Below are 24,385 nucleotides of genomic sequence, written 5' to 3' on the forward strand. Positions count from 1 at the left end.
AGGAGGGAAGAAATTACGGTGGAGAAAAGACAGTCTCTTTGGCAAGTAGTACTGGGAAAACTGGACAGCTACATGTAAAAGAATGAAATTAAAACATTCTCTGTATGTGTAACTGGGTCACCATGCTGTACAGTAGAAAACTGACAGAACACTGTAAACCAGCTAAAATGGAAAAAAATAAAAATTATAAAAATAACAACAAACATTCCCTAATACCATACACAAAAATAAACTCAAAATGCATTAAAGACTTAAATATAAGACATGACACCATAAAACTCCTTAGAAGTGAACACAGGCAAAATATTCTGACATAAATTGTACCAATGTTTTATTAGATCAGTCTCCCAAGGTAATAGAAATAAAAACAAAAATAAACAAATGGGACCTACTCAAATTTCTAGCAAAGGAAACCATAAAAAAAAAGAAAAGACAACCTATGGAATGGGAGAAAATAGCTGCAATTGATGCACACAACGAGGGCTTAATTTCCAAAATATATAAAAAGGAAGAGAAGAGCTACTCCACAGAGAAAGGAGCACTTGAGAAAACATAGCAGAGGAGACAGGATATTAAGATGGCAGAGCAGAAGGACTGGGGCTCACCTTCTCTCATGAAGACAACAAAACTACAGCCAATTGCTGAACAACCATCAACACAACAGACTGGAAACTACCAAAGAAGTTATTCTACACCAAAAGACAAAGAAGAAGCCACATCGAGATGGCAGGAGGGGCACCTATGTGATATAAGCAATCCCATACCTGCCAGGTGGGCAACCCACAGACTGGAAAGGTTCATGCACAGGAGTGAGAGTTCCAACCTCAGGTCAGGTTCCCACGTGTGGGGGTCTGGCATTGGGAGGAGAAGCCCCCGGAGCATTTGGCATTGAAGGCCAGCAGGGCTTGTACACAGAAGCTCCACAGGACTGGGGGAAACAAAGAATGCACTCTTGAAGGGCACACATGAGTTTTCATGTGCCCTGGGTCCCAGGGCAAAGCAGACACTCCATAAGAACCGGGTCAGACCAACCTGCAGATCTCAGAGGATCTCCTGGGAAAACAGGAGGCAACTGTGGTTCATTGTGGGGGAAGGGCATTGGAGGCAAAGGTCTCGGGAATAATCATCAGCATGAACTCCCCTGGAGGTGGCCATTTTGGAAAAATCTGGTCCCACCCATCAGGGCTGAGAAGCCCTAAGCCAAACAACAAACCATGTGGGAACACAGCCCCACCCATCAGCAAACGGGCTGTCTAAAGACCTCCTAGGCACATATTTGCCTCTAACCACACCTAGAGACAAAGCCACACCCACCAGAGGGATAAGAATCCCCCCCCACGCGCCCCCACAGTTGGGCAGGCACCGGTCCCTCTTATCAGGAAGCCTGCAGCAAGCTCCCATACTAATTTCAGCTATAAGCAGGCAGACGTCAGAAGCAAGAAAGGCTACAACCCTATTGCCTGCAATAAGGAGATGACAAACAAAAGCTATACAAAATGAAAAGGCAGAGAATTATGAAGCAGATAAAGGAACAAGAAAAAAATCCCAGAAAAGCAGCTAAGTAATCTGGACATTAGCAACCTCCATGAAAAAGACTTTAGACTAAATTTAGTGAAGATGATTTAAAATCTTGGAAATAAATGGGAGGCAAAGACTCATAAATTATAAGAAACACTGAACAAAGAAATAAAAGATTTAAAGATTAAGCACAGAGTTCCCATTGTGGTGCAGCAGAATCAAATCCAACTAGGAACCATGAGGTCACGGGTTCGATCCCTGGCCTTGCTCAGTGGGTTAAGGATCCGGCATTGCCATGAGCTGTGGTGTAGGTCGCAGACGTGGCTCAGATCTGGTGTTGCTGTGGCTCTGGTGTAGGCCGGTGGCTACAGCTCCGATTAGACCCCTAGCCTGGGAACCTCCATATGCCGTGGGTATGGCCCTAAAAAGCAAAAAAAAAAAAAAAAAAAAAAAAGAAAGAAGAAAAGTAGTCATTATAAACCTGGGTAGATTGACTAACAGCTGAATCATTTTTAAATATGCACACAAATTCTTTAACCCTCTTCCCTTCAAAAGGTAGAGCCTCAGTGGTTAATGAATCCGACTAGGAACCATGAGGTTGCGGGTTTGATCCCTGGCCTTGCTCAGTGGGTTGAGGATCCGGCATTGCCATGAGCTGTGGTGTAGGTCGCAGACGTGGCTCAGATCTGGTGTTGCTGTGGCTCTGGTGTAGGCCGGTGGCTACAGCTCCGATTAGACCCCTAGCCTGGGAACCTCCATATGCCGTGGGTATGGCCCTAAAAAGCAAAAAAAAAAAAAAAAAAAAAAAGAAAGAAGAAAAGTAGTCATTATAAACCTGGGTAGATTGACTAACAGCTGAATCATTTTTAAATATGCACACAAATTCTTTAACCCTCTTCCCTTCAAAAGGTAGAGCCTCAGTGGTTAATGAATCCGACTAGGAACCATGAGGTTGCGGGTTTGATCCCTGGCCTTGCTCAGTGGGTTGAGGATCCGGCATTGCCATGAGCTGTGGTGTAGGTCGCAGACAGACGTGGCTGAGATCTGGCGTTGCTGTGGCTGTGGTGTAGGCCGGTGGCTACAGATCTGATTAGACCCCTACCCTGGGAACCTCTATATGCTGCGGGTGTGGCCCTAAAAAGGACAAAAGACAAAAGAAAAAGAAAAGATTAAGCAGGCAGATATGCAAAATATAATAACTGAAAAAAAATCTCTAAAAGGAACCAATGGCAGAATATAGGAGGCAGAAGAATGATTAAGCGAGGTGGAAGACAAGACTGATGGAAAGCACTGAGGCAAAAGAGAAAAAAGTCTGAAAAGAAATTAATATAGTCTCAGAGAATGCTGGGACAACTTTAAATGCACCAACATCCACATTATAGGGGAACCAGAAGGAGAAGAGAGAAAGAGCCAGAAAAAATATTTGAAGAGATAATGGCCAAAAACTTCCCTAACATGGGAAAAGAATCACTCACTCAAGTCCAGGAAGCAAAACAAGTACCATATAAAATAAACCCAAGGAGGAACACCATGAGACACATATTAATCGAACTGACCAAAAGTAAAAACAAAGAGAAAATATTGAAAGAAGCTAAAGTGGAGTTCCCCTTATGGTGCAGTGGAAAGAAATCCAACTAGTATCCTTGAGGATGTGGGTTTGATCTCTGGCCTCGCTCAGTGGGTCAGGGATCTGGCATTGCCGTGAGCTATGGTGTAGGTCACAGACACACGGCTCGGATCCTGTGTTGCTGTGGCTGTGGGGTAGGCCAGCAGCTGCAGCAGCTCTGATTCAACTCCTAGCCTGGAAACATCCATATGCTGCTGGTGTGGCCATAAAATAAAAATAGCAAGCAAGCTAGGGAAAAGGAACAAATGACATACAAAGGAATGCCAATAAGGTGATAGGCTGATTTTTGAGCAGAAACTCTACAGGCCAGAAGGGGGTGGCATGATATACTTAAAGTGATGAAAAGCAAAAAACCTCCAACCAAGAATACTCTACCCAGCAAGGCTCTCATTCACATTTGAAGCAGAAATCAAAAGTTTTACAGATAAGCAAAGGTTAAGAGAACTCAGCACCACTAGGGAAAACTGGACAGCCACATGGAAAGAATGAAATTAGAACACTCCCTAACACCATACACAAAAATAAACTCCAAATGGATTAAAGACCTAGATATAAGACCAGACACTATCAAACTCCTAGAGGAAAACATAGGCCAAACACTCTCTGACATAAACGACAGCAACATCTTCTCAGATCCACCTATCAGAGTATTGACAATAAAAAGAAAAATAAACAAATGGGACCTACTCAAACTTCAAAGTTTCTGCACAGCAAAGGAAACCCTAAACAACACAAAAAGACAACCCACAGAATGGGAGAAAATCTTTGCAAATGAATCGACAGACAAGGGATTAATCTCCAAAATTTATAAACAACTTCTGCAGCTCCATACCAAAAAAACAAACAACCCTATCAAAAAATGGGCAGAAGATCTAAACAGACAGTTCTCCAAAAAAGACATACAGATGGCCGAGAAACACATGAAAAGATGTTCAACATCACTCATTATTAGAGACATGCAAATCAAAACCACTCTGAGGTACCACCTTACACCAGCCAGAATGGCCATCATGCAAAAGTCTACAAACAATAAGTGCTGGAGAGGGTGTGGAGAAAAAGGAACCCTAGTACACTGTTGGTGGGATTGTCAATTGGTGCAACCACTGTGGAAAACAGCATGGAGATTCCTCAGAAAACTAAACATAGAACTACCATTTGATCCAGCAAGCCCACTCCTGGACATCTATCCAGAGAAAACCATGACTCGCAAAGACACATGTACTCCAATGTTCATTGCAGCACTATTTACAATAGCCAAGACATGGAAACACCCTAAATGTCCATCGACAGAGGAGTGGATCAAGAAGATGTGGTACATATACACAAGAATATTACTCAGCCATCAAAAAGAATGAAGTACCAGCATTTTTAGCAACATGGATGGACCTAGAAACTATCATGCTAAGTGAAGTCAGCCATACAATGAGACACCAACATCCAATGCTTTCACTGACATGTGGAATCTGAAAAAAGGACAGACGGAACTTCTCTGCAGAACAGATGCTGACTCACAGACATTGAAAAACTTATGGTCTCCAAAGGAGACCGTTTGGGGGGTGGGGGGATATGCTTGGGCTGTGGGATGGAAATCCTGTGAAATCAGATTGTTATGATCATTATACAACTACAGATGTGATAAATTCATTTGAGTAATAAAAAAATGAAAAAAAAATAAAAGAATTCAGCACCACTAAACCAGATTTACAACAAATACTAAAGGAACTTCTCTAGGTGGAAAATAAAACAAAAAAAATTACAAATGACAAAACTCATGGTAAATGCATACATATAGTAAAGGTAGGAAATCATCCACATACAAATATGCTACCAAACCCAGAAATCCTGAGGAGGGTATAAATGAAGGATACTGGAGATGCATTTGCAATTAAGAGACTAGCAACTTAAAACAATCGTGTGTGTGTGTGTGTGTGTGTGTGTGTGTGTGTGAGACACACACACACACTCCTATATCAAAACTTCATGCTAACTGCAAACAAAAAATCTACAAAAGGAGTTCCCATCATGGCCCAGAATAAACAAATCTGATTAGGAACCATGAAGTTGTGGTTTCGACTTCTGGCCTTGCTCAGTAGGTTAAGGATCCGATGTTGTTGTGAGCTCTTGTGTAGGTCACAGACATGGCTTGGATCCCCCATGGCAGTGTCTATGGCATAGGCCAGCAGCTGCAGCTCCGATTCAACCTCTATCCTGGGAACCTCCATGTGCCACAGGTGTGGCCCTAAAAAGCAAAAAAAAGAAAAAAAAATATACACACACACACACACACACATACATACACATATACAATAGGGACACACACAAATAGGAAAAAGAAAATCAAATACAACATAAAGATAGTCATCAAACCACAATAGAAGAGAACAAGAGAAGAAAAAAAGACCATAAAAAAAATCCAAAACAATTAACAAAATGGCAATAAGATGGAGTTCCCGTCGTGGCACAGTGGTTAACGAATCCGACTAGGAACAATGGGGTTGCAGGTTCGGTCCCTGCCCTTGCTCAGTGGGTTAGTGATCCGGCGTTGCCGTGAGCTGTGGTGTAGGTTGCAGATGCGGCTTGGATCCCGCGTTGCTGTGGCTCTGGCATAGGCCAGTGGCTACAGCTCCGATTCGACCCCTAGCCTGGGAACCTCCATATGCCGAGGGAGCGGCCCAAGAAATAGCAAAAAGACCAAAAAAAAAAAAAAAAAAAAAGGCAATAAGAGCATACATATCAATAATTACCTTACATGTAAATGGACTAAATGACCCAACCAAAAGACATAGACTAGCTGAATGCATACAAAAACAAGACCCATTTATATGCCATCTTCAAGAGAACTACTTCAGTTCTAGGGACACGTTTAAACTGAAAGTGAGAGGATGGAAGAAAATATTCCATGGAAATGAAAATCAAAAGAAAGCTGGAGTAGCAATATTCAGACAAAACAGACCTTAAAATAATGTTATAAGAGACAAAGGACATTACATAATAATCAAAGGATCAATCCAACAAGAAGACTGTAAATATATATGCACCCAACATAGGATCATCTCAATATATAAGGCATCTGCTAAGAGCCTTAAAAGGAGAAACTGACAACAACACAATAATAGTGGAGGACTTTTAACACTTCACTTACAGCAATGGACAGAGCATCCAGAAAGAAAAATCAGCAAGGAAACAGAGGCCCTAAGTGATGCATTAGACCAGATGGATTTAATGGATATTTATAGAATATTCCATCCAAAACCAGCAGAACAAAAACCACGTTCTTCTCAAGTGCACACAGAACATTCTCTAGGATAGATCATATTCTGGGCCACAAATCAAGCCTTGGTAAATTTAAGAAAATTGAAATCACATCAATTATCTTTTCCAACCACAATGCTATAAGACTAGAAATCAACAAGGAAAAAAACTGCAAAAAACACAAACACGTGGAGACTAAACAACATGCTATGAAACAACCCATGGATCACTGAAGATATCAAAGAGGAAATTAAAAAATACCTAGAAGCAAATGACAACAAAGACACAACAATCCAAAACCTATGGGACTCAGCAAAAGCAGTTCTAAGAGGGAAGTTTATAGCAATACAAGCCTACCTCTGGAAACAAGAAAAATCTCATATAAACAATCTAACTTTATGCCTAATGAGACTAAAGAAGAACAGACAAAACCCAAAGTTAGCAGAAGGAAAGAAATCATAAAGATTGGAGCAAAAATAAATGAAACAGAAAGAAAACCATAGAAAAGATCAATGAAACTAAAAGCTGGTTCTTTGAAAAGATCAACAAAATTGATAAACCCTTAGCCAGACTCATCAAGAAAAAAGAGACGACTCAAATCAATAAAATTAGAAATGAAAAAGGAGAAGTTACAATGGACATCACAGAAATACAAAGGATCGTAAGAGACTACTACAAGCAACTATATGCCAATAAAATGGGCAACCTAAAAGAAACAGACAAATTCTTAGTAAAGTACAATCTTCTAAGACTAAACCAAAAACAAATAGAAAAGATGGACTAATCACAAGTACTAAAATTGAAACTCTGATTTAAAAACTTCCAACAGGGAGTTCCCGTCGTGGCACAGTGGTTAACGAATCCGACTAGGAACCATAAGGTTGTGGGTTCAGTCCCTGCCCTTGCTCAGTGGGTTAATGATCCGGCGTTGCCGTGAGCTGTGGTGTAGGTCGCAGACGCGGCTCGGATCCCGCATTGCTGTGGCTCTGGCGTAGGCCGGTGGCTACAGTTCCGATTCGACCCCTAGCCTGGGAACCTCCATATGCCATGGGAGTGGCCCAAGAAATAGCAAAAAGACAAAATAAATAAATAAATAAATAAATAAAAACTTCCAACAAACAAAAGTCTAAGACCAGATGGGTTCACAGGTGAAGTCTATCAAAAATTTAGAGAAGCATTAACACCTATCCTCCTGAAAACTATTCCAAAACGTTGCAGAGGAAGGAAGGCTCTACTACCAAACTCATTCTATGAGGCCACCATCACCCTGATACCAAAACCAAAGATACCACAAAAAAGAAAATTACAGGCCAATATCACTGATGAACATAGATGCAAAAATCCTCAACAAAATACTAGCAAACTGAATCTGGCAATACATTACAAGGATTGCACACCATGATCAAGTGGGATTTATCCCAGGGACGCAAGGCTTCCTCTATATCCGCAAATCAATCAGTGTGATACACCACATTAACAAACTGAAGAATTAAAACCATATGATCCTCTCAACAGACACAGAAAAACCTTTTGGCAAAAACCAACACCAATTTCTGACAAAAACCCTCAAGAAAGTGGGCAAAGAGGGAACCTACCTCAACATAATAAAGGCCATATATGACAAACCCATAGCTAACTAACATCATTCTCAATGGTGAAAAGCTGAAAGAATTCCCACTAAGATCAGGAACAAGACATGGATGTCCTCTCTTGCCACCACTATTCAACATAGTTTTGGAAGTCCTAGCCATGGCAATCAGAGAACAAGAAGAAAGAAAAGGAATCCAAATTGGAAAGGAAGAAGTAAAACCATCACTGTTTGCAGATGACGTGATACTACACCTAGAAAATGCTAAAGATGCTACCAGAAAACTGTTCAGAGCTCATCAATGAATTTGGTAAAGTTGCAGGATACAAAATTAATACACAGAAATCGACTACATTTCTATATACTAACAATGAAAGATCAGAAAGAGAAATTAGGGAAACAATCCCATTTACTATCACATCAAAAACAAATAAGTAAATAAAATACCTAGGAATAAACCTACCTAAAGAGTCAAAAGACCTGTACTCTTAAAACAAAAAGACGTTGATGAAAGCAATCAAAGATGACACAAACAGATGGAAATATATACCATGGTCTTGGGTTGGAAGAATCAATATTGTCAAAATGACTATACTACTCAAGGCAATGTACAGATTCAGTGCAATTCCCTATAAAATTTCCAATGGCATTTTTCACAGAACTATAACAAAATATTTTGAAGTTTCTTTGGAAACACAAAAGACCCAGAAGAGCCAAAGCCATCCTGAGGAAGAAAAATGAGCTGGAGGAATCAGGCTCCCCGACTTCAGACTATACTACAAAGCTAGAAAACAATATGGTACTGGCACAAAAACAGAATTATAGATCAGTGGAACAGGATAGAAAGTCCAGAATTAAACCCACACACCTATGGTCAATTAATCTATGACAAAGGAGGCAAGGACATACAATCAAGTAAAAACAGTCCCTTCAATAAGTGGTGCGGGGAAAACTGGACAGCTACATGTAAAAGAATGAAATTAGAAATGCTCTCTAATACCATTCGTAAAAATAAACTCAAAATGGATTAAAGAACTAAATGTAAGACCAGATACTATAAAACTCTTAGAGGAAAACACAGGCTGAACACTCTCTGACATAAACCTCAGCAACATCTTCTCAGATCCACCTTCCAGAGTAATGACAATAAAAACAAACAATGGGACCTAATTAAACTGAAAAGTTTTTGCACGGCAAAGGAAACCCTAAACAAAATGAAAAGACCACCCACAGAATGGGAGAAAATACTTACAAATGCAAATGAAGCAACTGACAAGGGATTAATCCCCCAAATATATAAACACCTCCTGCAGCTCAATATTAAAAAAAAAAAAATCAAAAAATGTGCAGGGAGTTCCCTTCGTGGCTTGGCAATTAACAAACCCAACAAGGATCCCTGAGGATGCGGGTTTGATCCCTGGCCTCACTCACTGGGTTAAGGATCTGGCATTGCCGTGAGCTGTGATGTAGGTCGCAGAAGCAGCTCTGATCCCGCATTGCTGTGGCTGTGGCATAGGCCAGTGGCTGTAGCTCCAATTCAACCCCTAGCCTGGGAACGTCCATGTGTCACAGGTGTGGCCCTAAAAAACAAAACAAAACAAAAAAATGTGCATAAGATCTAAATAGACAATTCTCCAAAGAATACATACATGGCAAAAAAAAAAAAAAACCCACATGAAAAGATATTCAACATCACTAATTATTAGAGAAATGCAAAGCAAAACTACTATGAGGTATCACCTTATACTGGCCAGAATGGCCATCATCAAAAAGTCTACAAATAAGTGCTGGAGAGGTTGTGGAGAAAAGGGAACCCTCTTACACTACTGGTGGGAATGTAAATTGGTGCAACCACTGTGAAAACAGTATGGAGATTCCTCAAAAAACTAAAAAGAGAATTATATGATCCAGCAATCCCACTCCTGGGCATCTATCCAAAGAAAAACACGGCTAGAAAAGATACATGCACCCCAATGCTCATTGAAGCACTATATACAATAGCCAAGACCTGGATGCAACCTAAATGCCCATCAACAGAGGAGCAGATAATGAAGATGTGGTACATATATACAATGGATTATTATTCAGCCATAAAAAAGAATGAAATAATGGCATTTGCAGCAACATGGGTGGACCTAGAAATTATCATGCTTAGTCAGCGAGACACAAACATCAAATGCTATCATGTATATGTGGAATCTAAAAAAAAGGATCCAATGAACTTATTTGTAGAACAGGAACACACTCACAGATTTTGAAAAACTATGGTTACCAAAGGAGACAAGTTGGCGGAGGAGGGATGGACTGGGATTTGGGATGGAAATGTTCTAAAAATCAGGCTGTGATGACAGTACAACTATAAATGTAATAAAATTCATTGAATTAAAAAACTAAACAACTCATGCAACTCAACAACAAAAAACCAATCATCCCAGTTGAAAAATTAGGAGAAGACCTAAACAGACATTTCTCCAAAGAAGACAGATGGATGGCCAAAAAAACACATGAAAAAATGTTCAACATCACTCATTATTAGAGAAATGTAAATCAAACCACTATAAGGTACTACCTTACACCAGCCAGAATGGCCATCATGCAAAAGTCTACAAACAATAAGTGCTGGAGAGGGTGTATTACACTGTTGGTGGGATTGTACATTGGTGCAACCACTGTGGAAAACAGCATGGAGATTCCTCAGAAAACTAAACATAGAACTCCCACTTGATACGGCAATCCCACTCCTGGGCATCTATCCAGAGAAAACAAGGACTTGCAAAGACACCTGTACTCCAATGTTCATTGCAGCACTATGTGCAATAGCCAAGACATGGAAATAACCTAACCGTCCATCAAAAGAGGAGTGGATCCAGAAGATGTGGTACATATACACAATGGAATATGACTCAGCCATTAAAAGGAACGAAATACTGGCATTTTTAGCAACATGGATGGACCTAGAAATTATCATGCTAAGTTTAGGGTCTGATAGAATATTTCATGTGTATTACAGTGGTATTCATATGCTATGTCTCTAAACTTTATTTTCAAAAGCTTAAGGCCCAAATATAAACTTCTCTGGAATAATAAAAAAAAAAAAGAAATTATCATGCTAAGTGAAGTCAGCCATACAATGAGACACCAACATCCAATGCTTTCACTGACATGTGGAATCTGAAAAAAGGACAGACGGAACTTCTCTGCAGAACAGATGCTGACTCACAGACATTGAAAAACTTATGGTTTCTAAAGGAGACCGTTTGGGGGGTGGGGGGATATGCTAGGGTTGTGGGACGGAAATCCTATAAAACTGGATTGTGATGACCATCATACAACTATAAATGTAGTAAACTCATTGAGTAATAAAAAAATGCAAAAAAATAAAATAAAATAAAAAAATCCCAGGCCCTGACCAGAAGAAGGAGGCACTCTAGGAAAGAGAAACCAGAGAAGGTAAAAGACTGAAAAAGTATGTTCATGTTTATAAGAAACACTAAGATGCTGATGGGGCTCTTAACTGCGCTTACAGACTAAAAGCAGGCAATTGTGTCCAAAATCAGCTCTGTGCCAATGTCTAGGGTCCGGAGAGAATGGGTGATAGTGTTGGGGGCTGCTAGGGCCCTGGGAGAGTCTCTGAGGGTAGAATTTCTATATCAGGTGGAAGTAAGTAGCTCCTGGTGAGGACAGGGCTTGCTCTGGTGGGGTAGTAGATTCCAATCCTTAAAGCTGAATATCACCTATTTGCTTCCCCTCTTGCCTCATAGAAAAAAATAAAACAAAATTTGATTTCTTTTTTTAATCAGCTCACAAAACAGCTAAAAAAAAGTTAAACAACTCATGGAACTCAACAACAAAAGAACAATCATCCCAATTGAAAAATTGGGAGAAGAACTAAACAGACATTTCTCCAAAGACGACAGATGGATGGCCAAAAAAAAACACATGAAAAGATACTCAACAGCACTACTTATCAGAGAAACGCAAATCAAAACTACAATGAGCTACCACTTCACACCAGTCAGAATAGCCATCATCAAAAAGTCGACAAACAAGTGCCAGAAAGCGTATGGAGAAAAAGGAACCCTCGTACATTGTTGGTGGCAATATAAATTGGTACAATCACTATGGAAAGTGGTATGGAGGTTCCTCAGAAAACTGAAAATTGAATTAATATATGATCCAGCCATCCCACTCTTGGGCACATATTTGGAGAAAATTCTAATGTGAAAAGATACATGCACCCCAATGTTCACAGCAGTGCTATTTACAATAGGAAAGACATGGAAGCAACCAAATGCCCATCAACAGATAAATGGATAAAGAGGATGTGGTATATAGCTATATATATATATATATACACACACACACATACATATAATGGAATACTCATCCATAAAAAAAGAATGAAATAATGTCATTTGCAGCAAGATGGATGGATCTAGAGATTATCATACTAAGTCAAAGATAAATGTCATATGATATTTATATGTGGAATCTAAAATATGACAAAAATGAACTTATTTATAAAACAGAAACAGACTCACAAACACAGAAAACAAATTTATAGTTACCAAAGAGGAATGATGAGGGAGGCATAAATTATGAGTTTGGGGTTAGCAGATACAAAGTACTATACATAAAACAGATAAACAATAAGGTCCTACTGTACTGCACAGGGAACTATATTCGATACTTATAATAACCTATAATGGAATAGAATATGAAAAATTATATATATAAATAACTGAATTAATTTTCTGTACAGCAGAAAGTAATACAACATTGTAAATCAACTATACTTCAATTAAAAAAAAAAAAGAATGCGTGCAATAGGCAAGATACCAATATGGTACTTTCAAGAACTCACATACCGACCTGACACGTTATGGCCTATGTATGAAAGTGCCTTACGGTTTCTGATTTCTGCTTATCCACGAATGGCCAGATGTGCTCTCTCTAAGGATGGAAAATATCTTAGGGCATCTACGACCAGAGCTGGAAGGAACTTCAGGCATCACCTAGACCTCGGTATTCATCCAACCCGTACTTCTAACATCCGTTCTAAAAATGAGGGTAAGAAAGAAGTTCCAGCAAGAAAAAACAAGCAGTATGCCAATGACTGGTGAAATTCTCTTTATTTAAAAGAAAGCTTGCTTCCTAAGTTCTCTGAACTGGGAAATAAAATGAAGTTGACCATTCCCAGGCTCACTTAAAGTTTCCTGTGTTGCTGAAATGAACTTCTTAGTGAAGGAACTCACCTTCACAGATCATATCCTTTTGGCTAGCAGCCTCGGAGCTCTTACTGGTGTTAGAAATGGCTTCACTTTTCATTCCAATAGTACCTGCATTTTGTGCCAATGGGGTACGCTGGATAGGAATTACTTTATAAGAAAAAGAAAACTGGGCCGCTGGTTTTGACGTGACAGGTGAAGGTGACAGGAGGCGATTCTTTTGGATTTGCCTGCTGGGAAAAAATAATAGTTAATGGTGGAAGTTTGGTATGGTTTTGCAATAAATATGTACCGTGTCTTAGAATATAATGTCTTGATATTATGATATATAATGATATTTTATAATAGACAAAGGTAAATAGCACTTTTAAAGGTTTTCCCTTTTATATTTACGTTACCATGCATACTACATTATTTATAAAATACTGATGTGAAGTTTATTTTGCGAAAATACCTACCGGGATAGCTGTAAATAAGCCACTTACTTACCTAGCACTGACGGGAGACGGCGGACGCCACCTGCTTGTGGGAGAAGAGGACCATCTGTAACAGGGTATCTGCGACGGTGGTAGGCGCGTCTTGGGAATAGGCTTTGAGGCCTGTATATCTGTTTCTGATTTCTGAACAAATCAACACAATAAGAAGTTACTAGCACCACCTTTTGCAGCTGGCTTTTCAAGAGAAAAATATTCTGAATACAATACAATCCTAGTTCCTTCAACTCCCAACTTTCCTTTCATGCATGAGAATTAGGTACAGAGATAGGTTCTTCCAGACCAACAATTTATATTACACAATTCAAGCAGGTCATAAAAACAATTTAGTATTCTTTTACCTCAAAACCTAATTTTATTTCTAAATCCTAACTGAGGTTTGCAATAGTTCTCAAAAACATTCCTTCAGGATTCAGAAACATAGTTCATATAAACTGCTATACTTTGTCCCTATTAAAAATTAAGTAATATTCCAGCTTTGGGGGAAACTCTGGTACAATGATTATCAGATAATTTTACTTCATTAAAGTAAATTTATTTTATCAAAGAATGCTGTTAAGTAAAAAGTTGCTTATGTTGTGAAACCTGACCTGTCATAAACTACACAAGTAAATATACAGACTTTACTAGAAAATCTGTCAATGAAAGGCACTTGACGAACCTGTAGAGAGTCTTTCACTTTGGCCTTGGAAGATGTTTTCCTAGTCACCTCAAGGGAGGCCTCAGGGAGTCCCTTCACATTCGCCTCAGAGGGCACCTCCATGCTCTCCTCAGGGAGCATCTTCACACTCGCCTCGGGCAGTGCCTCGAGGCTCTCGTTCTCCTCAGAAAGTGCCTGGAGGTCCTCGAGGTCCTCGTTCTCCTCAGAAAGTGCCTCCAAGCCCTCGAGGTCCTCGTTCTCCTCAGAAAGTGCCTCCAGGCTCTCGTTCTCCTCAGGAAGTGCCTCGAGGTCCTCGAGGTCCTCGTTCTCCTCAGAAAGTGCCTCCAGGCTCTCGTTCTCCTCAGGAAGTGCCTCGAGCTCCTCGAGGCCCTCGTTCTCCTCAGGAAGTGCCTCGAGGTCCTCGTTCTCCTCAGGAAGTGCCTCGAGGTCCTCGAGGTCCTCGTTCTCCTCAGGAAGTGCCTCCAAGCTCTCGTTCTCCTCTGGGAGTGTTTCCATGCTGGCCTCAGGGGATGTTTCCACACTAGCCTCAGATGACACCTCTGCACTCACCTCAGAAGAGTCCGTGCTCACTTTGGGGGATGGGTCCACACTCACCTCCGGGGACGAATCCATGCTCACATCGGAGGAAAGATCCACATTCGCCTCAGGTGATGTTTCCACACTCTCAGGGTATGCTTCAAAGTTCATCCCAGGGAGCACCCCATAGCTCATCCCGGGAAGCACTCCGTAGCTCGTCCCGGGGAGCGCTTCGTAGCTCGTCCCGGGCAGCGCTTCGTAGCTCTCGTAGCTCGTCCCGGGCAGCGCTTCGTAGCTCTCGTAGCTCGTCCCGGGCAGCGCTTCGTAGCTCTCGTAGCTCGTCTCGGGGAGCGCTTCGTAGCTCGTCCCGGGGAGCGCTTCCAAGCTTACCTTGGGAGATACTTCAACGCTCACCTCAGGAGGCACTTCCACACTCGCCTTTGGGGGTGCTTCCACGCTTGTCTTGGAGGGTGTCTCTACTTTCTCGTGAGGAGGCATGGCCACTGTTGACTTGCAAGGCACTATGGTACTCTTCAATTCATGACTGCTGTTGCTAAGCAGGGGCATTCTTACATACTGGACTACACTGTGGATGTCTGTGGGTAAATGAAGACAGAGAGTGAACAGCTATACTGCTAGAAATCTGACAAGACAGAAGTGCACCAGGTAGCAGTATAAGAACAAAATGAGACTGCGTTCATTAGGAAATCACAGGGGTTACACACAACACAGAAATGTTTAGTGATCAGAGATAGTGGACTGAAGTGACACTTCAGAAGCACCACCACCAAGAGAGGCATTGTGGAAGCAATAGTACACTCCGGATGAAAAGAAAATGCTTTTCTAAAGCTGATGTTTACAATAAGCCATTTCTATTTTAAACACAGTAAAACTCAGAATGATTTTCATAGAAAATTATAAGAACTTCAACACTTTTTAAAAGTAACCTATAGGAGTTCCCCTTGTGGCTCAGTGGGTTAAGAATCTAACATAGTATCAATGAGGATGCAGGTTTGATCGATCCCTGGCCCTGCTCGGTGGGTTAAGGCTCCAGCATTGCTGCAAGCTGCAGCATAGGTGGAAGATGTGGCTTGCATCCAACACTGCTGTGGCTATGGTGTAGGCTGCCAGCTGCAGCTCCGATTTGAGGTCTAGCCCAGGAACTTCCATGTTCCACAGAAGTTCCATAAAAAGAAAAATAAATAAATAAATGTAATCTATAAACAACATCACCAGGGCCAGGGATCTTAGCATTACAAGTGATTGCATTAGACACACTATATATAATTGTCTTACAACAGACTGCAGGATTTCCCTTATGGCTTAGCAGGTTAAGGATCTGGCACTGTCATTGCTGTGGCTTGGGTCACAGCTTGGGTTCGATCCCTGGCCTGGAAACTTTTACATGCCATGGGTGCAGCCCTCCCCCTCCCCAAAAAAAGAAAAAAAAAAAGGGAGTTCCTGTCATGGCTCAGTGGAAACGAATCTGACTAGCATCCATGAGGACGTGGGTTCGATCCCCAGCCTTGCTCAGTGGGTTAAGGATACAGCATTGCTATAAGCTGTGGTGTAGGTCACAGACGTGGCTTGGATCTGGCATTGCTGTGGCTGTGGTGTAGGCTGATGGCTGTAGCTCCGATTTGACCCCTAGCCTGGAAACCTCCATATGCCATGGTTGTGGCCGTAAAAATAAAAAAACAAAAGTTCATTATAAAAGCAATAAATACTTAGTTTAGAAAAAAAATTAAATATAATTCCATTATGCTAATACCCACTGATAATTGAATGTTTTTCTTTGCATCATTTTTTTATAAAATGAGATCATAACTTGCTTTTGTTTAAACTCTATATATACCCTTTTCTATGTCCAAAATTGCATTTTATTACTCTTAATGACTGCCTCAGTATAGTTCAAATTTTGTGTTGAATGTTTAGATCATATTTTCAGTATCATAAACAATGCTGTAGTAAGTAACTTCATACATTTTCATTTATTCATCTGATTTGTTCTTAGGGATAGCCTAGAAGAGAAATTACTAGAACAAAGATTATATACCTTTTAGAATGGCTTTTTTTTTTTTCTGTCTTTTTAGGGCCTCACCCGCAGCATATGGAAGTTCCCAGGCTAGGGGCTGAATCGCAGCTGCAGCTGCCAGGCCTATGCCACAGCCACAGCAGCGCCATGGGTGGAATCCCAGCCGAGTCTGCAATTTACACCCCACCTCACAGCAACACCAGATCCTTAACCCAATGAGCAAGGCCAGGGATCGAACCTGCAACCTCATGGTTCCTAGTTGGATTAGTTAACCACTGAGCCACAACGGGAACTCCGTAAATATTTTTTTAAAAGATATTTGATGGCGGCTTTATTAAGACTTGACAAATATAAGACTTGGTTATTTTTAATCCCTCACTTTCGGTAGAGAAAGCATTTTACTTACTATATGTATGTGCCTGAATAATCAAGTATTAAACACTGACAGTTTGTGCTACAGAAAATATAGTATAATATCGATTCCTTCCTTTCTCACAATTATTTTGAATAAATATAAGTTGGTTCTTCAAATGTGTGATAAGGCTAGATTTCTAATAGCTATAGAAATTTAAGACAAAATAATTGAGTTTTTTGATAGGCATAATACATTAAAATGAAAGTGATTAGAGTATCTTACAATAAAGTAGGGGGAAACTGGCAGAGAATAATCTGCCATGCATTTAACTAGGCATAAACAAAATTAGGAATTTGAACCAAGAGAAATAAAGCTGCATTACCACAAAGCCCATGACAGCACTTTGATTTACTAATCTAATGGCTATTGACAGGAAAAAAAAAGAGCAAAAGGAGTGGGGATATATTCTGGAAAGGAAAAAGTGGAGGAAAAGAGAGAAAATGGATGGGCACAATGCATCAGAGCTCTCCATTACTGAGGACTTACTACGTAGAGGCATGTCTAACACGAAATGCAACGAATAAATGAGAAAATCCATATAACCCTGAAGATGTTTTATTTTACCAACTATATTTACATTCTTAATTAAAAGCTAAAGAGCCAATCAATGTTATTCTTTCACATTTCAAGAAAAAAAAAGAAGGGTGGAGTAGGAGACCTTCTCCTTTGATATTATTTGTTTTTCTGTATTTTTAAAATCCAATACTTTTCACAGTACTGTGATACATTTAAGCACAGGTCAAGAAACCCACAGTTTTAAAATTTAACAGCAACCAAACTCTCTATCTCATCCTATAAATCACCCAGATAACTGCTCTACCATGCTAGAAATCACAAAATAAATAAGCAATATAAAATGTTGGATAGAATCACTCATTTGCAAAATACTGACTCGAATTATTTTTATGCCTTACTATAAAAAAAACGATACAACCTACTTTTCAAGCACAAATACTAACACTTTCAGGCTTTCCACCCCATGCTTGTTACCTGGAGTATCACTTTCAGAAATTAAAAACAAAGTACTTTTGCTCATGGCTACTGACACGTTTGTTGAGATGAGCAGGCAACTGGTTAAATTATTCTCCCAAAGACTAGTATATAGCTGACAAACTAAATGATGAGAACAAACAAAAAAGATTCAATGTGAGGTCTCACAGAGAAATGCAAAGCAAAGAAAGAGTGAACTGCTGCAAAGGGTAACTTTCCCAGCCTAAAAGCAGAGGCGGTGAGAGCCACACATACATAATAGGCTTGAACACTGCCTCCTGATGGACAGCACTGCTGGAGAAGAGAGGACCTGAACACAGGGCAGAGGCCCCAGCACACCATGATAAACCCAAGGCAGGAAACTAGGTCATGTACCTAAGAGAACCGTACCCAATGCATGGAGTCTCTATGGAGGGATGCACATGTGGAGAAAAAATGTGTACATGACAGAGTGACATGGATACCTACAGATAGACGCCACTGACAGTCACGATGGTCAAGTCCATTGCCAAAGCTCCAAGGGATTGAGTGATTTATTTTGTTAAAAGTATATTTTGCTGTAAATAGCATGCTCCAATAAATTTTTATGTTCATAAAGATCCCTGTGACAATGACATTTTGTTACAACAGGATTTGACCTGAATCAATTAAGTGGTGAGTCTTCTATAAGTGGATGGTTCGGTATAAAACAGAAAGGAACAATCATGTCTCACAAAGAAAATTTAGCAGGGAAGGTATTAGAACCACTTTAAATAAAGAAGTATTTCAGTAATAATTATGAAGTCTTGCGTGTAGTAATCAGCAGTGAGAAAATACAGCCAAAGGCTAGATGCGGATTATGCTGTGAGCAACAGAGCAAAACTCTGAAGTTCAAACCGTGGCCGGTCACATAGAACTTCTACAAGCAAACTGATAAAGTGTTCGAAGGGAATCAAGTGCTTCAGGACAAATCTGTCTATACTGACATTCTATGGTCTAGTTCCTCAGCTTCATCACAGACGCCTTGCTCAGAGGAGGGCACAAATATTATGTTTCACTTAAAGAGACTCTTCTGGCTTCAGCCAAATAAGCATGGCGCCAAAGTACATTTTTTAGTTAAAGAAGGGATATTTTGGCTTCTAACTTTTTGGAATGACTTAAGCAGCTCAATGTTGACATAAAAACACTTTAAAACCACTGTTTAAGATCAGTACATAGAACTAACCAGTTGTTTTTTCTTCTACTTGTTCTATTTCCGTAGATGAATGCGGTTTGCTACATCTTCTATTCAAAGATGAGCTTCTCCTCTTTTTCGCTGTTTCTAGAGATCAAGGGCAAAGAAATATTATTTTTACAAGCTGTTCTAAATATATTATTTCAGTAGTGAGCCACTTATTTTTCCCAAACCTTTTTTTAATGATTTTTATTTTTTTCCATTATAGCTGTTTATACTGTTCTGTCAATTTTGTACTGTTCAGCGAGGTGACCCAGTCACAAATACACATATTCATTCCTTTTTCTCACATTACCATGCTCCATCACCAAGCCTTTTATCTTCTCTACTTTGCTTGTAAGAATTTATTTAAATTTCAAGTATTATGTAGAGATTCTACATGTCCAAACTTAAAACTACTAAGTTACCTGAAATAAATAAAATTTAGGAAACAGTAAAAATTAAGAGGGAAAACATCTAACACTAACTGATAACATCAAAGTTCCCAAATTAGAAAAACACAACATTTAATTTTGGGTACAGCCCATGACATCTAATACTAAAATAATTTAACATTTTAGGTATTAACTAGTACTTTTAAAATAATATTGCTCATTAACATTTGGTATAGATGTCACAATTTTAGCAACCCAAACCAGTCAAAAGGGAAAATAATCTCTTTTGTATAGAGGCTTCTCCATTTCACTTGAAATATTCTGGCTCAGAATGTTGTTGATGAATGTTTAAAAAAGAACTTCTCTTTTGGAGACCTATAAATTAAAGTACATATTGAATATAGCATCGTTTGAATATTCTTGAATTGAATTGTAATTATACAGCATAAACCACAGAAGTATAATCAATTCGATCATGTGGTGAAATAACCTGTTACTTATTACCACACTGCAATAAATGACAAAATAGTGTGAACAGTTATTGTGAGTCAGCAATAAGCAAAAGAAAAAGACATTGTTTTAATCAGCCAAGATTTAAAATAGAGCTATTTAGGAGTTTCCATTGTGGCTCAGTGGTTAACGAATCCAACTAGGAACCACGAGGTCTCGCTCAGCAGGTTAAAGATTTGGCGTTGCAGTGAGCTGTGGTGTAGGTCGCAGACACGGCTCAGATCTGGTGTTGCTGTGGCTGTGGTGTAGGCCGACGGCTAAAGCTCCAATTAGACCCCTAGCCTGGGAACCTCCATATGCCGCTGGTACGACCCTAGAAAAGGCAAACAAACAAACCAAAAAAACCCCACAGGGCTATTTAAAATATCACAGGTTATAATGAGGTCCTGCTGTATAGCACAGGCAACTATATCCAGTCATTTGTGATGGAAAATGATGGAGGATAAACTGAGAAAAAGAATGTGTATATATAACTGGGTCACACTGCTGTACAGCAGAAATTGACAGAACATTATAAATCAACAATAAAAAATATTTAAAAATCACATGTTACACTATGAACTTCATTTGAGTTTGAAATGTTCACCTCTCTGGATTGAACAGGTTTCCTTTCAATCTGAAGGCATTTTACAAAGGCAAGCCACTGACAATATTGATTTTATTTTCCCAGAATCATTAATTATAGCAGTCATCATTTCAGAGTGCGCAATATACTATACCTTTAAGCAAGTTATTTCATAAAGAATCTTCCACATATACCTTTCTGTATTAAAAACTAGTAAAAAAATGATGTTAAAAGTTACTTGAAGGGAGTTCCCCTCATGGCTCAGTGGTTAACAAATCCGACTAGGAACCATGAGGTGGCGGGTTTGATCCCTGGCCTCACTCAGTGGGTTGAGGATCCGGTGTTGCTGTTGCTGTGGTGTAGGCCGGCGACTGTAGCTCTGATTTGACCCCTAGCCTGGGAACCTCCATATGCCACGGGTGTGGCCCTCAAAAGACAAAAGACAAAAGACAAAAAAAAAAAGTTACTTGGAATTGCTCCTTCAGTGTAATTTAGCTAATTACCTTGAAAGTCATCTACTGTCCCTTCTTTTTCTGTCTCTCATTAATACAGCAGGTACACATATTAATGAAAGCACACTAGTGTTTGCTCATTATATTAAACATGCAATAAACCTCTGTGGAAGAAATCTCTGTGAATTTCTCCAAGCAATTAGATAGTAAAACATGGTTACTGCTTGTGAAACAATTAAGATAAATTAAATTGAGGAGTTCCTGTCGTGGCACAGTGGTTAACGAATCCAACTAGGAACCATGAGGTCGTGGGTTCGGTCCCTGCCCTTGCTCAGTGGGTTAGGGATCCGGCGTTGCCGTGAGCTGTGGTGTAGGTTGCAGACGCGGCTCGGATCCCGCGTTGCTGTGGCTCTGGCATAGGCCGGTGGCTACAGCTCCGATTCGCCCCCTAGCCTGGGAACCTCCATATGCCGCGGGAGCGGCCCAAGAAATAGCAACAACAACAACAACAACAACAACAAAAGGACAAAAGACAAAAAAAAAAAAAAAAAAGAAAAGAAAAGAAATTAAATTGAAAGTACATAAACATGACATTGCAATGAATGTTACCTAATTTTTCTAAAGGATTGAGTTGGCGAATAATGACCGGCAAGGTGCTAGAGAAAACCTTCCCACACTAATCTATGAATGAACCTGGATAAAAGTGCTCAGGGAAAGCATATTGAGAGTAAGGGTGGAAAGTGGATCAACTGACAAACAACAACCAAAAGACTTCTCAAGTTCATCATTGGAAAATTTAAGAGTTCTGAAAGTACACATAACATAATGTAAGTATGAACAAAACAAAAATCCTTTTCAACAGTTCCTGGTGGCTCAGCAGGTTAAGGATACAGCGTTTCACTGCTGTGCACGGGTTTGATCCTGCAGGCCGAGGGCATGGCCAAAAAATCCTTTTGAAAACATTAAAGCTATAATATTTAGAGTTCCCATCATGGCTCAACAGAAACAAACCTGACTGGATCCATGAGGACACAGGTTCGATCCCTGTCCTCACTCAGTGAGTTAAGGATCTGGCATTGCCTCAAGCTGTGGTGTAGGTTGAAGATGTGGCTTGGATCCCGAGTTGCCGTGGCTGTGGCGTAGGCCTAGCGGCTGCAGCTCCAATCCAACCCCTAACCTGGAAACTTCCATATGCTTGGCCCTAAAAAGACCAGGGGGAAAAAAAAAGCTGTAATTAAATTTAGACTAAAATAGAAACCTTTCCTACTAATTTAACCACTGCTACAATTAATTAATTAATTATACTTTAAATGAGATCCAGAAACGTTTCCTACACTGGAATTTTAGAGCAATCAGCATTGCTCAAAAAAACGTCAAGGCACCTAATAATATGAAAGAAACATTTTAAATTCAAACTATAATTATGCCCATATTTTTCAATTCACAGGGCACAGAAGTGGTATTTTTTTCTTTTTATGAAAGTTTGAGGGAATGATGTAGAATATGTTTGCCACATCTTTTTCCTGCCAAGATCACTTTTGTTTTTTCCTTTAGAAAGAAAAAGGGACTTTTTTTTTTTGATGAATATGGGTGACTAATCCATTATAATTATGTCCTACAAGTACTATGTCCTACAAGCCAGAAATAGCCACTGACAAACACATTCGTGTACAGTTTTTTTAAAAAACAAAGAACACTAATTTAAAGGGAAAATGCCAGGAGTAAAACATATCTGAGGTATTCATAGTAGGTAACTTTGTTTCATTTTAAAGAATACTGCATTACCTCTACAAAGAGTTATAAAGTGGAGCTTAGCAATACTTCTCTCATTAAACACTGTTGTCATTTTATTTGCTTTGGGGGAAAACATGGACTAGTTACTGGAATTTACAATTTAAATTCCATGATCTGGAGTTCCTGTTGTGGCTCAGAGGTTAACGAACCTGACTAGCATCCATGAGGACACGGGTTTGATCCCTGACCTTGCTCAATGGGTTAAGGATCCCATGTTGCCAGGAGCTGTGGTGTACGTTGTAGACGTGACTTGGATCCCGAGTTGCTGTGGCTCTGGTGTAGGCCAGTGGCTACAGCTCCAATTGGACCCCTAGCCTGGGAACCTCCATACGCTGCTGGTGCGGCCCTAAAAAGCAAAAAAAAAACAAACAAACAAACAAAAAAAAAACACCATAATCCATCCATCAAATGACCAAAACATAAACCTTAAAAAGGCAATTTTGGAGTTCCCATCGTGGCTTAGTGGTTAATGAATCCGACTAGGAACCATGAGGTTGCGGGTTCGATCCCTGGCCTTGCTCAGTGGCTTAGGGATCTGGCATTGCCGTGAGCTGTGGTGTGGGTTGCAAATGTGGCTCGGATCCCACGTTGCTGTGGCTGTGGTGTAGGCCGGTGGCTATAGCTCCAATTCGACCCCTAGCCTGGGAACCTCCATATGCCGTGGGAGTGGCCCAAGAAATGGCTAAAAGACCAAAAAGAAAAAAAAAAAAGGCAATTTCTTGGAGTCTTAATTACAAAACCAGGAAGGTAATTATGCTTGTCTGTCAACTTAGTGAAGCCTATCAATCTGTCCACTGCTATACATATGCTATTATTTTCCTTAAAAGAAGTAATATTCATGAAACCTAATGGAATGAGTTTACAGGTTAGATAGAATATGAATTAGTTTTAAAGTAATTTACTGTGCCACTTAATGGCTATGTCTTTTGGTCAAAATGTTTCATATTTTATACTGATAAAAATATAAAACAGTAATGACCATCTCTATTACAAAACAACGTGATGCTCTTTTGAAACAAATCTAAATGTTCTACAATCTAAATAGGTGGTACTGTAGAAATACATGTAAAGAATGGATTTCACTGGTTTGAAACACAGTAGGATACATGAAATAACTACTCACTCTTGGCAATAGAATTTTGAAGACCTGCAG

At 39.8% G+C, this 24,385-nt stretch overlaps 1 protein-coding gene across 11 annotated transcripts in view; it reads right to left on the reverse strand.

The window, feature by feature from the left end:
* The window catches only part of MAP7D3 (MAP7 domain containing 3), a 48,693-nt gene that overhangs the window by 13,710 nt on the left and 10,598 nt on the right, over positions 1 to 24,385 (reverse strand). For 10 of the 11 annotated variants that reach the window (XR_002340634.1, XR_002340635.1, XM_005657925.3 and 7 more), the window contains 4 exons: positions 19,529 to 19,624; positions 14,369 to 15,480; positions 13,703 to 13,833; positions 13,241 to 13,446 (listed from right to left, as the gene is read on the reverse strand). Coding sequence is in view for 9 of the 11 variants with exons in the window: in XM_005657925.3 (XP_005657982.1) it covers positions 13,241 to 13,446; positions 13,703 to 13,833; positions 14,369 to 15,480; positions 19,529 to 19,624 (1,545 nt within the window). In the remaining 2 variants the exon portion in view is untranslated. The remainder of the gene's footprint in view (positions 1 to 13,240; positions 13,447 to 13,702; positions 13,834 to 14,368; positions 15,481 to 19,528; positions 19,625 to 24,385) is intronic. The other variant, XM_021080052.1, reaches the window with a different exon arrangement.

Source organism: Sus scrofa, chromosome X (assembly GCF_000003025.6).
Source record: "Sus scrofa isolate TJ Tabasco breed Duroc chromosome X, Sscrofa11.1, whole genome shotgun sequence".
Lineage (NCBI taxonomy): Eukaryota > Metazoa > Chordata > Mammalia > Artiodactyla > Suidae > Sus > Sus scrofa.